This window comes from Mobula hypostoma, chromosome 2 (assembly GCF_963921235.1).
Source record: "Mobula hypostoma chromosome 2, sMobHyp1.1, whole genome shotgun sequence".
In the NCBI taxonomy this organism is placed as follows: Eukaryota; Metazoa; Chordata; class Chondrichthyes; order Myliobatiformes; family Myliobatidae; genus Mobula; species Mobula hypostoma.
In genome coordinates, this window is record NC_086098.1 from 185288556 (window position 1) to 185302103 (window position 13548).

The 13548-nt window shown below is 41.4% G+C and overlaps 1 protein-coding gene across 1 annotated transcript in view; it reads left to right on the forward strand.

The window, feature by feature from the left end:
- The window catches only part of LOC134357795 (neurotensin receptor type 1-like), a 70337-nt gene that overhangs the window by 12298 nt on the left and 44491 nt on the right, over positions 1-13548 (forward strand). The window contains exon 2 of the mRNA XM_063069453.1: positions 12456-12657. Within this exon, the coding sequence (XP_062925523.1) occupies positions 12456-12657 (202 nt within the window). The remainder of the gene's footprint in view (positions 1-12455; positions 12658-13548) is intronic.

Genomic DNA, 13548 nt, shown 5'->3' on the forward strand with positions numbered 1-13548 from the left:
TGAGATTTCAGCAGTTGTTTGATGCAAACTCTTATCTATTATTTATAGCGATAATCAAAAGTTGGAAACTGATGTGGCTTCACAAGGAGGGCGAAGTCTCATGCTGTTGTGGTAGATTCAAAACCTTCAAAGGCTTTGCCACCAGTTTAAAAGCACATTGCTTTCTGTGCAGCTGAGTACAGTGAGGAGCTGCTGGAAAACTCTCGTTCCCAGCCACAGGAGGAAGCTGCAAGTGCCAGAACGTGGCATATGTGGTGACGCCTACAAGCTGCACCCTGCACACCCTTAGGCTGCCTTGGTTGTGAATGTAAACAACTCATTTCACTGTGTGATAAATAAATTAAACATTATATCCCTATGCATTTCAAATCATAGTCGGGGATTTCAACCAGGCTCGTTTGAAGAAAGCCCTGCCCAGTTACCATCAGCATGTAACCTGCGGCACCAAAGGTCCCAGCACAATAGACCACTGTCATACTAAGATAAGGAGTGCCTACCATTCCTTGCCCAGACTGCATGTTGGTAAATTGGATCACTTTGTCCTTCTCCTAACCGCATACAGGTAGAGGCTAAAGAGCAAAGTTCCAGAGATTGGGACAACAAAGAGGTAGTCACGGGAGGCAGAGAAGAGGCTATGGGATTGCTTTGAGTCAGTGGACTGGACCTTGATCAAGGACTCATCTGTGGATCTGAATAATTACATCATGGTTGTAACAATCTGCATTCAAGCAGTTGTAGATGGGCGTGATCCCACAAAATCATTTCAGAGTCTTTCCCAATCAGAAGCCCTGAATGAACCATTGGATCCGCAGTCTGCTGAAGGCCAGATAAGAAGCATTCAAGTCTGGTGACCAACCAAGAAAATTACAAGAGGTCCAGGTACAATCTCTGGAAAGCCATGTCATGGGCGAAGTGGCAACTCCAGACTAAACTTGAATCAATAAAGGATGCTCGACAGTTGTGGCAGTGCTTGAATACTATCACCTCTTACAAAATTAAATAAAGTGACTGCAAGGCTTTGCTTCCAGATGAGCTCAATGCATTCTATTCTTGCTTTGGCTGACAAAACATGGAGGAACCATCACAAACTCCCACATACCCTGATGATCCTATGATTTCAGTCTCTGAGGCTAATGTGTAAGCAGCCTTCAGAAGGGTGAAACCACAAAATCATCCAGCCTGGACGGGATACCTAGCCAAGTCTTAAAGACTTGTGCTGATCAACTGGCTGGAGTGTTCACTGAGATCTTTAACCTCTCGCTTCAGCAGTCCGAGGTACCCACATGTTTCAAGCAGGCTTCAACTATACCACTGCCCAAGAAGAACGTGGTGATCTGTCTGAATAACTATCATTTTGAAGCACTAACATCCACAGTGATGAAGTGTTCTGAAAGGTTGGTGATGAAACATACCAACTCCTGCCTGAGAAGCCAGTTGGATCTGTTCCAATTTGCCAGCTGGAGCAACAGGTCCACAGCAGATGCGATCTCATTAGTTCTTCACTCAATCCTGGAACATCTGGACAGCAAAGATGCATACATCTTTATTGACTGCAGCTCAGCATTCAGTACCACCCTCCCTTCAAAACTAAGCAATCAGCTCCAAGACGGTATCAACATCTCTTGTGCAATTGGATCCTCAGTTTCCTCACTTGCAGACCCCAATCAGTTCAGATGGGCAACGACATCTCCTCCACGATCTCTATCAACGCAAGTGCACTACAAAGCTGTCTGCTTAGTTCCCTGCTCTGCTCAATACATTCATGACTGTGTGGCTAAGCACAGCTCTAATGCCATGTTCAAAGCATCCAAAGCTGTCAGAACCACTCCCTGCAGTCCCAGAGTCAACTCCTGCAACCACCACGGAGGAGGCTACAGAATCTGAGATTCTTTTACAGCCACGTGTCTCACTGGCCAAGAACAGTGATGCCATTCGTCAGGAGAATCTTTATCCCAAAAGATTAAACATAGAACCCAGAACATAGAATATAAGAATTAGAATTTTATTTTTTTACATCTATCTCACAACATGAGGGAGCAAAAATCTTTATGTTGCACCTCCTTCACCATGTACAAGCAGCAAGGAAGGGAAATGTGGGAGGATATTGCCCAAACACTAAGATTATATACATAATTGTTTTGTATACATGTACTTACAGTCCGATACAATGTACAGTCAGATCTGCAATCAGATCAATATGTGTATTGTTAAATCTGATGGCCTGGTGAAAGAAGCTGTCCCGTAATGCTGCGGTACCATTTGCCAGACAGAAGCAGCTGAAACAGTTTTTGGTTGGGGTGGCTGGAGTCCCTGATGACCCTCTGGAACTTCTTTAATGCACCTACTGCTGTAAACGTCCTGAAATCCTCCACAGTGATTAAACCTTTAGGCTTGAATGGGACAGATTAAAATTTGCTGTGCTGTGTATGTCTATATAGTGGTTGTATTATATTGTATACTGTGTATGTGTGTGTATATATATATATAGATGTGTGTGTGTTTGTGTGTGCGTGCGTGTGTGTATAATAACTACAGAGCAATACGTTACATATTAAGAGTTGAGATGCATTCTGTATTGAGTTGGAGTTGTAAATATATTGTTCAATTAAGCATTATGTTTGTGTAATTCATTGTGGAGTACTGTGTCGAGTTCTGGTCGCCTCACTATAGGAAGGATGTGGAAGCATTGGAAAGGATACAGAGGAGATTTACCAGGATGCTGCCTGGTTTAGAGAGTATGGATTATGATCAGAGATTAAGGGAGCTAGGGCTTTACTCTCTGGAGAGAAGGAGGATGAGAGGAGACATGATAGAGGTATATAAGATATTAAGAGGAATAGATAGAGTGAACAGCCAGCACCTCTTCCCCAGGGCACCACTGCTCAATACAAGAGGATATGGCTTTAAGGTAAGGGGTGGGAAGTTCAAGGGGGATATTAGAGGAAGGTTTTTTTACTCAGAGAGTGGTTGGTGCGTGGAATGCACTGCCTGAGTCAGTGGTGGAGGCAGATACACTAGTGAAATTTAAGAGACTACTGGACAGGTATATGGAGGAATTTAAGGTGGGGGGTTATATGGGAGGCAGGGCTTAAGAGTCAGCACAACATTGTGGGCCAAAGGGCCTGTACTGTGCTGTAATGTTCTATGTTCTTTATGCAAGAATTGTGTGAATGGTATATGTCGTTACACCACCACACCATATGTGAGTCCCTCACTAAAGAAAAAGAAAAGAACAGCTAATTAGACCATTATCCAGGCTCCTGTGTTTTTCTTTTTGATTAGTTCCTGGAGTTACAAAACATATCACTAACCAGGTCTGTAGACGTGTGTACAATTATACATTCACCTATATACAGCTGTGTGCAACAGCCCATCCCTTCAACACCTCACAATCTACTTTGTCAAGGCCCTGGCCCATTTTGTCTGCCTCCATTTTCTCTGTAACCATAACACTCTATTCTGCAATCTGTTATTGTTTCTGGGTACGCTGCCTCAATGTAGAGATGTGATGGAATGAATTGTATAGACGGCATGAAAAAACAATTTTTCACTGTACCTCGGTACATGTGACAATAGAGTTTAGATTATGAGGACACGCAGTCCTCTTTTATTGTCATTTAGCAATGCATGCATTAAGAAATGATACAATATTCCTCCGGTGTGATATCACAAAAACACAGGACAGACCAAGGCAGAAAAACTAACAAAACCACACAATTATAACATATAGTTACAACAGTGCAACAATACCATAACTTGATGAAGAACAGTCCATGGCACAGTAAAAAAGTTCAAAAGTTTCTCGAGAGTCCCACATCTCACACAGACGGGAGAAGGAAGAAAACTCTCCCTGCCATACCCGACCACAGTCCGACTCTGAGTCGTCCGAAAACTTCGAGCTCTGATCAGCCCTCCGACACCGAGTACTGAGCACCATCTCTATCCGAACATTTCGACCTCAGCCTCGGTCACCAGCAGCAAGCAAAGCCGGGGATTTTGGAGCCTACCGTCCAGAGATTCTTGATCGCACAGTAACAACAGCAGCGAACCAGGCATTCCAGAAATTTCTCCTGATGTTCCTCTGCTTCTCACGCCTGTCAATAACAAACCAATCAGCAATCATATTAACACTCTGGTGAATTCTTTATTTTCCATTTTGAAGGAGCTGTACTTATCTACCATGGATAGGTGCAACATAGTTAATTACAACCCATCACAAGTTGAAACAGGGTAATTGCTGCTCTATGAAACCACCGTTAGAGGGAACAGTTTCTGCTCTACTGTCCTGACCATTTTGAATGACAGCTACCCATATCCTGCCAAGGCAGTGACAAATACACTCAGTGTACAACCTGTAGAACTGCTCGTTAATGCAAGTATTAAATCAATCAATCATGTGGCAGCAACTCAATGCATAAAAACGTGCAGACATGGTAAAAATGTTTGGTTATTGTTGTTTGGCCTTTTCAAGAGTCAACCACATGGCTGGGGGAGTGGGGTAGGTCTGGAATCACAAATAACTCAGACCAGGAAAGGTTGTAATGATTTAAATTATTTTCATGATTATCTATAGTTTTTTGCCTACCTTTGTCAAGCCTCGTATATATTTTTAATACATTATTATTATCCCGGTTGTTGTTCAGACCAAACATTAGAATGGGGAAGAAATGTGAGCTATGTTGGCCTTCAATGCAAGAAGGATTGAATTTAAGAGCAGGGAGGTTGTTCTGCAACTGTACAGGCTACTGGAGTACTGTGTGCAGTTCTAGAAGGATACACTGGCTTTGGAGGTGGTGCAGAGGAGGTTCACCAGGTTGATTCTAGAGATGAAGGGGTTAGCCTATGGGGAGAAATAGAGACACCTGGGACTGTACTCGCTGGAATTCAGAAGAATAAGAGGATATCTTATAGAAACATATAAAATTATTAAAGCAATAGATAAGATGGAGGCAGGAAAGTTGTTTCCACTGGTAGGTGAGACTAGAACTAGGGGACATAGACTCAAGATTCAGGGGAGTAGATTTATGATGCAGCTGAAAAGGAACTACTTTTCCCAGAGAGTGGTGAATCAGTGGAATTCTCTGCCCAATGAAGCAGTGGAGGCTACCTCAGTAAATATATTTAAGAAAAGGTTGGATCGATTTTTGCATAGTAAGGGAATTAAGCGTTATGGGGGAAAGGCAAGTAGGTGGAGATGAGTCCATGGCCAAATCAGTCATGATCTTATTGAATTGTGGAGCAGGCTCAATGGGCCAGATGGCCTACTCCTGCTCCTATTTCTTATGCTTTTATGTTTTTTGTAACTTTGACCATGGAATGATTGTTGGTACCAGACGGGGTAGCTTGGGTATTTCAGAAACAGTCTCTAGAGTTTACAGAGAATGGTGTGAAAAACAAGAACACCCAGTGAGCAGCAATTCTGTGGGCAAAGACATCTTGTTAATGACAGCGGTCAGAGGAGAATGGCCAGACTGTTTCAAGCTGAAAGGGGAAGGTGACAGTTACTAAAATAACAACAATGTTGTGCATTAGAGCATCTATGAATGCTAAACACATCAAAGATTAAAGTGAATAGACTACAGCAGCAGACCACAAACATACCCTGAATGTAGGATGATACTTACACAATTTAATCGTCATTCCCACCTCTGTTTCTCATCCATAGGTGTATGGTTTTCTTTATGGTTTTTAGAATGCCAATCCATGTTATAGCTCAAAGTGATTCCTCATAACTGATTGTCTAGTCCAAGCTTCACAATGGAATGTTAGTATTTTGCCATATTTGCTACCTTGTCAAAATTCCAAAACAAAGAATGCTGAGAATACTTGGTTGAAATTGCCTATCTTTGATGCTTTGAGTTGTGTAAGAGAAAGGGTAATTCATGACTATTGACTAGTGAATAATGAGGCCATCATAACCAATGCTAAGAGTCCCAAGAACAAGGAGATGTGATTCTGTCCCAGTAATCACCAATCAACTGTGCATTCATTGAATGATAATCCTGCCCGACATCAGTGGCTACAAGTTAGCTGTCCTGGTGGGTTAATTTATGACACGCTGCACTTGTGAAAAGCCAATAAATTGTAGGAATTCACAGAATGTTCCTGCTGATGGCTACTGAAAACCGATGTGATTGTTGTTCTCAACATTCACACAGGGGCTAATGGATTTGTGTCCTGCAAGGTGACAAATCCAACCAAGTGGAGCCCAAAACAAAATAGATATCAGCTGAATATGATTTAGTTGTGTAAGTCTGTTGCAGACTATTGAAACAATCATTGCCCTTCAGGCACACAAGGGTTTAAGCATTCCTTGGGATAGTTATTCATTACTCAGATTCCGTACCAGAAAGGACAGCTTTTTTTAAACCATTTCATATTAGCCCTGAGCAAAGTGGCCTTTTCAAGAGTCATCCACATGGCTGGGTGTCTGGAGTCACAAATAGATCAGACCAGGAAAGGTAATAATGATTTAGATGGGTTTTTTAGCTATTGTTGTTAAATCTACATAGTATATATATTTTTAATTCAAATTTAAATTGCACAGTTGGGACTTAAGCTAGGGAATTTGTTAATCAACTTTTGTGTTCATGGATTTGTAACTTAAACACTAGGCCACCATCCTATCAGACAATAAGGCATAGGAGCAGAATTCAGCCATTCAGCCCAACAAGTCTGCTCTGCCATTCCATCATGAGAGATTTATTCTCCCTCTCATCCCCTTTGGTGCCGTTACTAATCAAGAACCTATCAACCTCTGCTTCGAGCATACCCAGTGACTTGTCCTCAACAGTCATCTGTGGAAATGAATTCCACAGATTTACTACCTTTTGGCTAAAGAAATTTCTCCTTATCTTTGTTCTAAAAGGACATCCTTCTATTCTAAGGCTGTGACCTTTGATCCATGACTCCCCCACTACAGGAAACATCCTCTATCTAGGACTTTCAATATTTGATGTTTTCAATGGTAATTATCAATAAGATTGTATACCTTATCCAAGCCTTTTTCAAGCTGAGTCCCATCACTCCATATTCATTCATATGAGGCATCTTAACTAAAGTGATAAGATGTCCGATGCTTGTTGAGGGTGATTGTAGAAAGGAAGCCAGACAGATTCCCCTCTGGATGTGCTTGAGGTGGAAATCCTTTACGTATCATTTCTCTCACTCATTGGAAAGAATCCTGGTCGGTTTCACACAAAAGGTTAGTACCGGGCTGTGCTTCCATACATTAAAATAGCCTTGGTATTGTAATAATATCATAAACCTCTATTTTAATGTACCACTTGCCCCATCACTTAACTGTTCCCACAACCTTTTGACTCATCTTTAAGGCCTCTTCATTTCATGTTCTCAATATTTATTGCTTACTTATTATCATTATTATTATTATTACAACTTCTTTTTTCCCTCTTTCTTTCTGTATTTGCACATTTTGTTGAGTTTTTTTTTGCACACTGGTTGTCGTCTGCCTGTTGGGTGCAGTCTTTCATTGATTCTATTGTGTTTCTTGTATTTGCTGTGATTTTCCGCAAGAAGATGAATCTCAGGTTTCTATATATGTTTGTAGTAACATCTATGTACTTCAATAATAAATTTACTTTGATCTTTGAACAGAAGTCAAAAGTCAAGCCTGAGCTTCTACTTTAACTCACTACTGTCTTAATCCCACAGAATTAAGGAGCTAAGGTTACATGTAGTGTCTTTAATTGTTTAAAATAACAGGATCCACTACTAGCCACACCATCTCGGTCTTCCCCTTTTCCACCTTCCTTTGGGATCAATCCCTCAGTGATTCCTTGGTCCACTCATCCATCCCTGCCCACTTCTCCCTGACTCCTGGGACATTCCCCCACAACTACAGGACATGCAACACTTACTCGCTCACCGCCATGCAGAGTCCTTTGCAGGTGAGGCAAAGATTCATGTACATCCCCTGCAACATCATCTACTGGCTTCAATGTGATATGAAGCCAGTGAATCAAGAATCTTTCACCCATGTCCTTTTTTCCATTCCCGCTATCCCTTGTACATTTTGCGAAGAAATCATTTCAGAACAGGGAATTATTTCTGACTATAATCTACTTTTTTATTATTTTCTACTCTGGTAACAGTTACTGCATTCTAAGATCAATATTGCCAAGGTAACTATGATGCTATTCTGAGCTGTAAAATTTGGCAGAGTTCAGTTAATAGATGCCTATCACTTGCAGAAGAAATTTTGTTTATCAAACAATCTGTCATATTCTCTGTTAAAAAAATCATTTCCATAGTTATTTTCCTGCAGTTTATTATTTAAATCAGGGGCTTCCGATCTTTTTTTTATGTCGTGGAGGAGTCATTAAGCTGTGGTCTGTGAACCCCAGTTTGGGAAACCCTGCTTTAGTGGATTTTATTGAAGTGATGCATTGATGGACAATTTGTAATTGGTTTTTATGTTCTTCCTATCAGCTTCTTTCTAAAATTGTATCTGTCACAAAGGATCCAATATACAGATACCTTGAAAAGGACTTAAAGAAAAATGGTTGGTGATAAATGTTCCAATTAGATTAATGAGTATATTATGAATAGTCAAAAGGATGCTTTAACTTTTTCACCTTTTTTTTGGAGTCACCAATTCCCTTGTGCCACTAACATCTCTCAACACAGGAAGATCTAAGAGTGAACTGTATTATCATAAATCTTCACGTATCCAAGGATGAAAGGTGAAATATCTATTAAGTATCGAGATCGGAAACATTGAAAGAGTTTCTTTCCTAGCTTGAAACTTAGATTTAATTTATTCAAGTGATGCAAAATAGAAAACATTTTAATTATGTGTTACCAACTGGTCAATGATAGTAAAGTTTGGTTCCTATTCATGGTTTTGCTATTCTCAAGAATAATTAAGTGCTGTACCCAGCAGTAAAAGAATCTTAAGGGCTTCAGTCGTGCAAGAAAATTTGAAGGAAGGTTGATAGTAGTAAGCCATCCACTTTTAATTTTCTTCCCAATACAGAAATGTAAAAGTAACTTTATTCAACTGCCCATCATTGTTTGGCACCTGAAAATTACCACCCTTTGCATCTTAAAGGCCATAAAAGTCAACCTAATATCTGATTAATCTAATGACATCTATCACTGTTTTCAGTATGTATTCAAAACACCCCTTGTAGTAACACAATTTTCTAAATGCCTTATATTCTTACAAATAACTTTTCAAATTATTCTGGATGCTGATAACGATTTGCACAGTGGGTGTATGTTTCTAAGTATATTGCAATAATTATGTAACTCTTTTTAACGGCACATAATTTAGCACTTTAAAAATAATGCTCTCATTAGATTCTGAACCTTTCCTTGCAAAAGTTTTTTTTAACAGTTTAACTTCAGTAATTATCATTATTAAGATTAACTTTCCACACTTTGGTTTAAAATTTGTACATGTTATTTTTTTAATTCAGAGATACAGCACAGTAATAGGTCCTTCCAACACACGCTGAGCCCACGCTGCCCAATTACATCCATATTACTAACCTATACATCTTTGGAATTTGGAAGGAAACAAGAACAGCCAGAGGAAACCCACACAGTCATGGGGAGAATGTCCAAACTCCTTACAAGCAGTGGTGGGAACTGAATCCGGCTTGCTGACACTGTAATAGCATTACACAGAGCGCTAATTTACCGCCTCTACAACTCCGAAGCTACTGTGCACCCACTCTCTACCCCAGTGACACAGTTGCGACCGGACATATGCTAAAAGATGACACAAAGTGGTTCGAGGTCAGAATCAGGGCCAAGGCCTCCCTATCAAGTTTCTTGATCAAGAACTTGCAGCCGGCAGAAAACTGCTTATGCTTGCCACTAACTTAAGTGGTACATTCAAATTTATCTCTTCCAGATTTGCCAATGTCAACATCACCCAAAAAGGTGAGTGTATGGCAATGGGGATTTTTGACATGTAATTTATCACAAGGAGACGTAAAAAAATAATACCCCTGGTTTAGCCTGCTGTCCAACCTGACATTTAAAAGTGATAGAGACTATTGAAATTAAAGAAGTCTAAATGTTAAAGTAATTTAAAATATTAAAACATTTTAAACTGCCTAAAAACAAATAAAAAACATGACAGCACAGTCAACACACACAAAATACTGGAGGAACTCAGCAGTCCAGGCAGCATCTATGGAAAAGATTGCAGTTGGCGCTTCTGGTCAAGACCCTCCAGCAGGCCCAAAACGTCGACTGTACTCTTTTCTATAGATGCTGCCTGGCCTGCTGAATTCCTCCAGCATTTTGTGTGTGTTGCTTGGATTTCCAGCATCCGCAAAATTTCTCATGTTTGTAATTAAAGCACAATTGATTGAAGAGAATGTAAGTGATATCATAGTATATTTTATTTATTGAGATACTGCGCGGAATAGGCCCTTCTGGGCCTTTGAGCCATGTCGCCCAGCAACCACTGATTTAATCCTAGCCTAATCACTGACCAATTTAAAATAACCAATTAGATTTAGATTTAGATTATGAGAACACTCAGTCCTCTTTTATTGCCATTTAGAAATGCATACATGCATTAAGAAATGATACAATGTTTCTCCGGAGTGATATCACAGAAAACAGAACAAACCAAAGACTAACACTGACAGAACCACATAATTATAACATATCCTCCATACTCTCACGTCCATCTCCATCAAATCAGTGTAAAACAATACCGTAATTTGATGAAGAACAAACCATGGGCACGGTAAATAAAATCTCAAAAGTCCCCGAGTCGATCGACTCCCGTGTCCTTGATAGCAAGCAGCAAAAGGGAGAAACTCCCTGCCATATACCTCCAGGCACTGTCAACTTGCCGATGCCTTGGAAGCAGTTGACCACAGCCGACACTGAGTCCATCCGTCCAAAAACTTCGAGCTTCCGACCAGCCCTCTGATACAGCCTCCCGAGCGCCATCCTCTGCCGAGCGCCTTCGACCTCGCCCCGGCCGCTGAAACATGCAAAGCCTAGAATTTCAGGGCCTTCTGCTCTGGAGATTCCGGTTACTACACAGTAGCAGCGGCACCAAAGCGGGCATTTCAGAAGTTTTCCAGATGTTCCTCCGTACTCTCACGTCCGTCTCCATCAAATCAGAATTGTTCACGGTCCTCTACTTGACAGATAACAGACATCACCACCAAAATGGTACATCTTTGGACTGTGGAAGGAAACCAGAGCACGCAGAGGAATCCCATGCAGTCACAGGGAGAACGTACAAACTCCTTACCAACGGCAGTGGAAATTGAAGCTGGGTCACTAGTACTGTTAAGCATTGTGCCAGTGTCCGTCATAGAATTGCAGCAAGCTAGTGGACTTCAGAGCACAGACAGGGAGTTGCTGGCAATGGATATCCAGCATGTTCTGGATTTCTGAATTTGTCTGGGATGCATGAAGTTGGTAGCATTTACACAGTGAAACGTCAGCAGCTTGGTGTGGAGAGGCCAGCAGTTCCCAGTGAGTTCAAGCTAATGCTTTTCTAGCTTGGCAGTTATCCACTGGGATCTAAAGTCTACCAGCAACCAGAAGATCACAAATGGGAATGCCCTAACTATGAATTTAATCCTTTTACAAATAAATATTCTAAACTACTCTGTTACAGATTGTTATAAGAGAGGAGTAACATAAGACCATAAGACAAAGGAGGAGAATTAGGCCATTCAGCCCATTGAGTCTGTTCCACCATTCCATCTGGCTGAACCCAGATCCCACTCAACCCCATACACCTGTCTTCTCGCCGTATCCTTTTATGCCCTGACCAATCAGGAAATGATCAACATTCTCCTTAAACATATGCACAAACTTGGCCTCCAACGCAGTCTGTGGCACAGCATTCCACAGATTTACTACTCCCTGGCTAAAAAAACTCCTCCTTAACTCTGTTCAAAAAGGTCACCCCTCAATATTAAGGCTGTGCCCTCTAGTTCTGGATACCCCTACCATAGGAAACATCCTTTCCACATCCACCCTATTTAGCCCTTTCAACATCCAGTAGGTTTCAATGAAATCCCCTCCCCCCACATTCTTCTAAATTCCAGTGAGTGCAGGCCCAAAGCTGCCAAACACTCTTCATGTGTTAACCCCTTCATTCCTAGAATCATCCTCGTGAACCTCCTCTGGACTCTCTCCAATGACAACACATCCTTTCTGAGATATGGGGCCCAAATCTGTTGACAATACCCCAAGTGTGACCTGACTAGAGTCTTATAAAGGCTCAGCATTATCTCAACATAGAGCACCTGAGGTAGAGAAGTGGACATCTTCTCAGATGGACAAAAGGCAAATAACGTCCCCTTTTGCTGACCTGTAAATATTAGTCTTGTGTCAAGGCAATATAGGTGAATGATCCCAGTAAAACCTTTAGGAATGTATGGATTTCTGTGTTGGTGATCATTAATTCTGCTGATGTGTAATTGCATCTGCTTGTCTTGTAGGTAAATGCATTCCTGTCCTTTGTCATACCCATGGTAATGATCTCAGTCTTGAACACAATCATCGCCAATCAGCTGATAGCAACCTTCAAACATGCATCTCAAGACAGTCGGATGTGTACTATCGAAGGGCAACAAAACACACTGAGCATTTCGGTGGAGCCAAGCCGGATCCAATCCCTTCGGCATGGAGTCAAAGTTCTCAGTATGTATCAACCAAATATTATTTACTAATACATGACTTGTTGTATATAATACTTGGTTTTGGAGCATTACTTCACTCCCCTACAGCTCTCTGACAAGTAAGGTTTCTCTATGCAATATGCATGGTGTGCTGCTCAGCAAATGACACTAGAAATGTCCTCATAATGCTGTCCATTTGACTCCTGGCCTTCACATGTGGCTTAGCTACTAAGCTGGCGGAACCGTTTCTACTGACATAAGAAGGGGCATAGCCGGGTTACTGGCAACTTAAAACCAGTTGCTTCGGGCAGATGGGGCTCATCAGCCGTGGTTGGCAGCTCATCTAGGAGAAGGAAAACTCTGATCTCAAACCTCTGCTGCCTTGCGTCTGTACTCACTCATCGGGGAAGATTTCTGGAGTAAACCATGAGGGAAAAATCTGGAGCTAGAGTCCCTAGGGCAGGCCTACCTTGAGTTAAATGCTGACTGGCAACTCCTGTAATGCTGCTGGTACCAAATTGTATTTGTCTCTGCCATTCCTTTGTAAATGGGGAGCTTTCTACATGGGCAACAGCTTGCTCTCCATATCGCACTGCCTAGGCTTGTGTATCTAGACAGTTAAGACACAATACCAATGATCAACTCTGACTGACCACGGGAAACTGTGGAGGCCAAGTCGTTGGGTGTATTTAAGGTGGAGATTGACAGGTTCTTGATTGGACATGGCATCAAAGGTTTCGGGGAGAAGGCCAGGAACTGGGGTTGAGGAGGAGAAAAAAAGGATTAGCCATTATTGAATGAAGGAGAGACTCAATAGGCCAAATGGCCTAATTCTGCTCCTATGTCATATGGTCTTATGGCCTATAGTAAGAAATATATATATATAATTAAATAAGTTGGGCAAAAAGAGAGC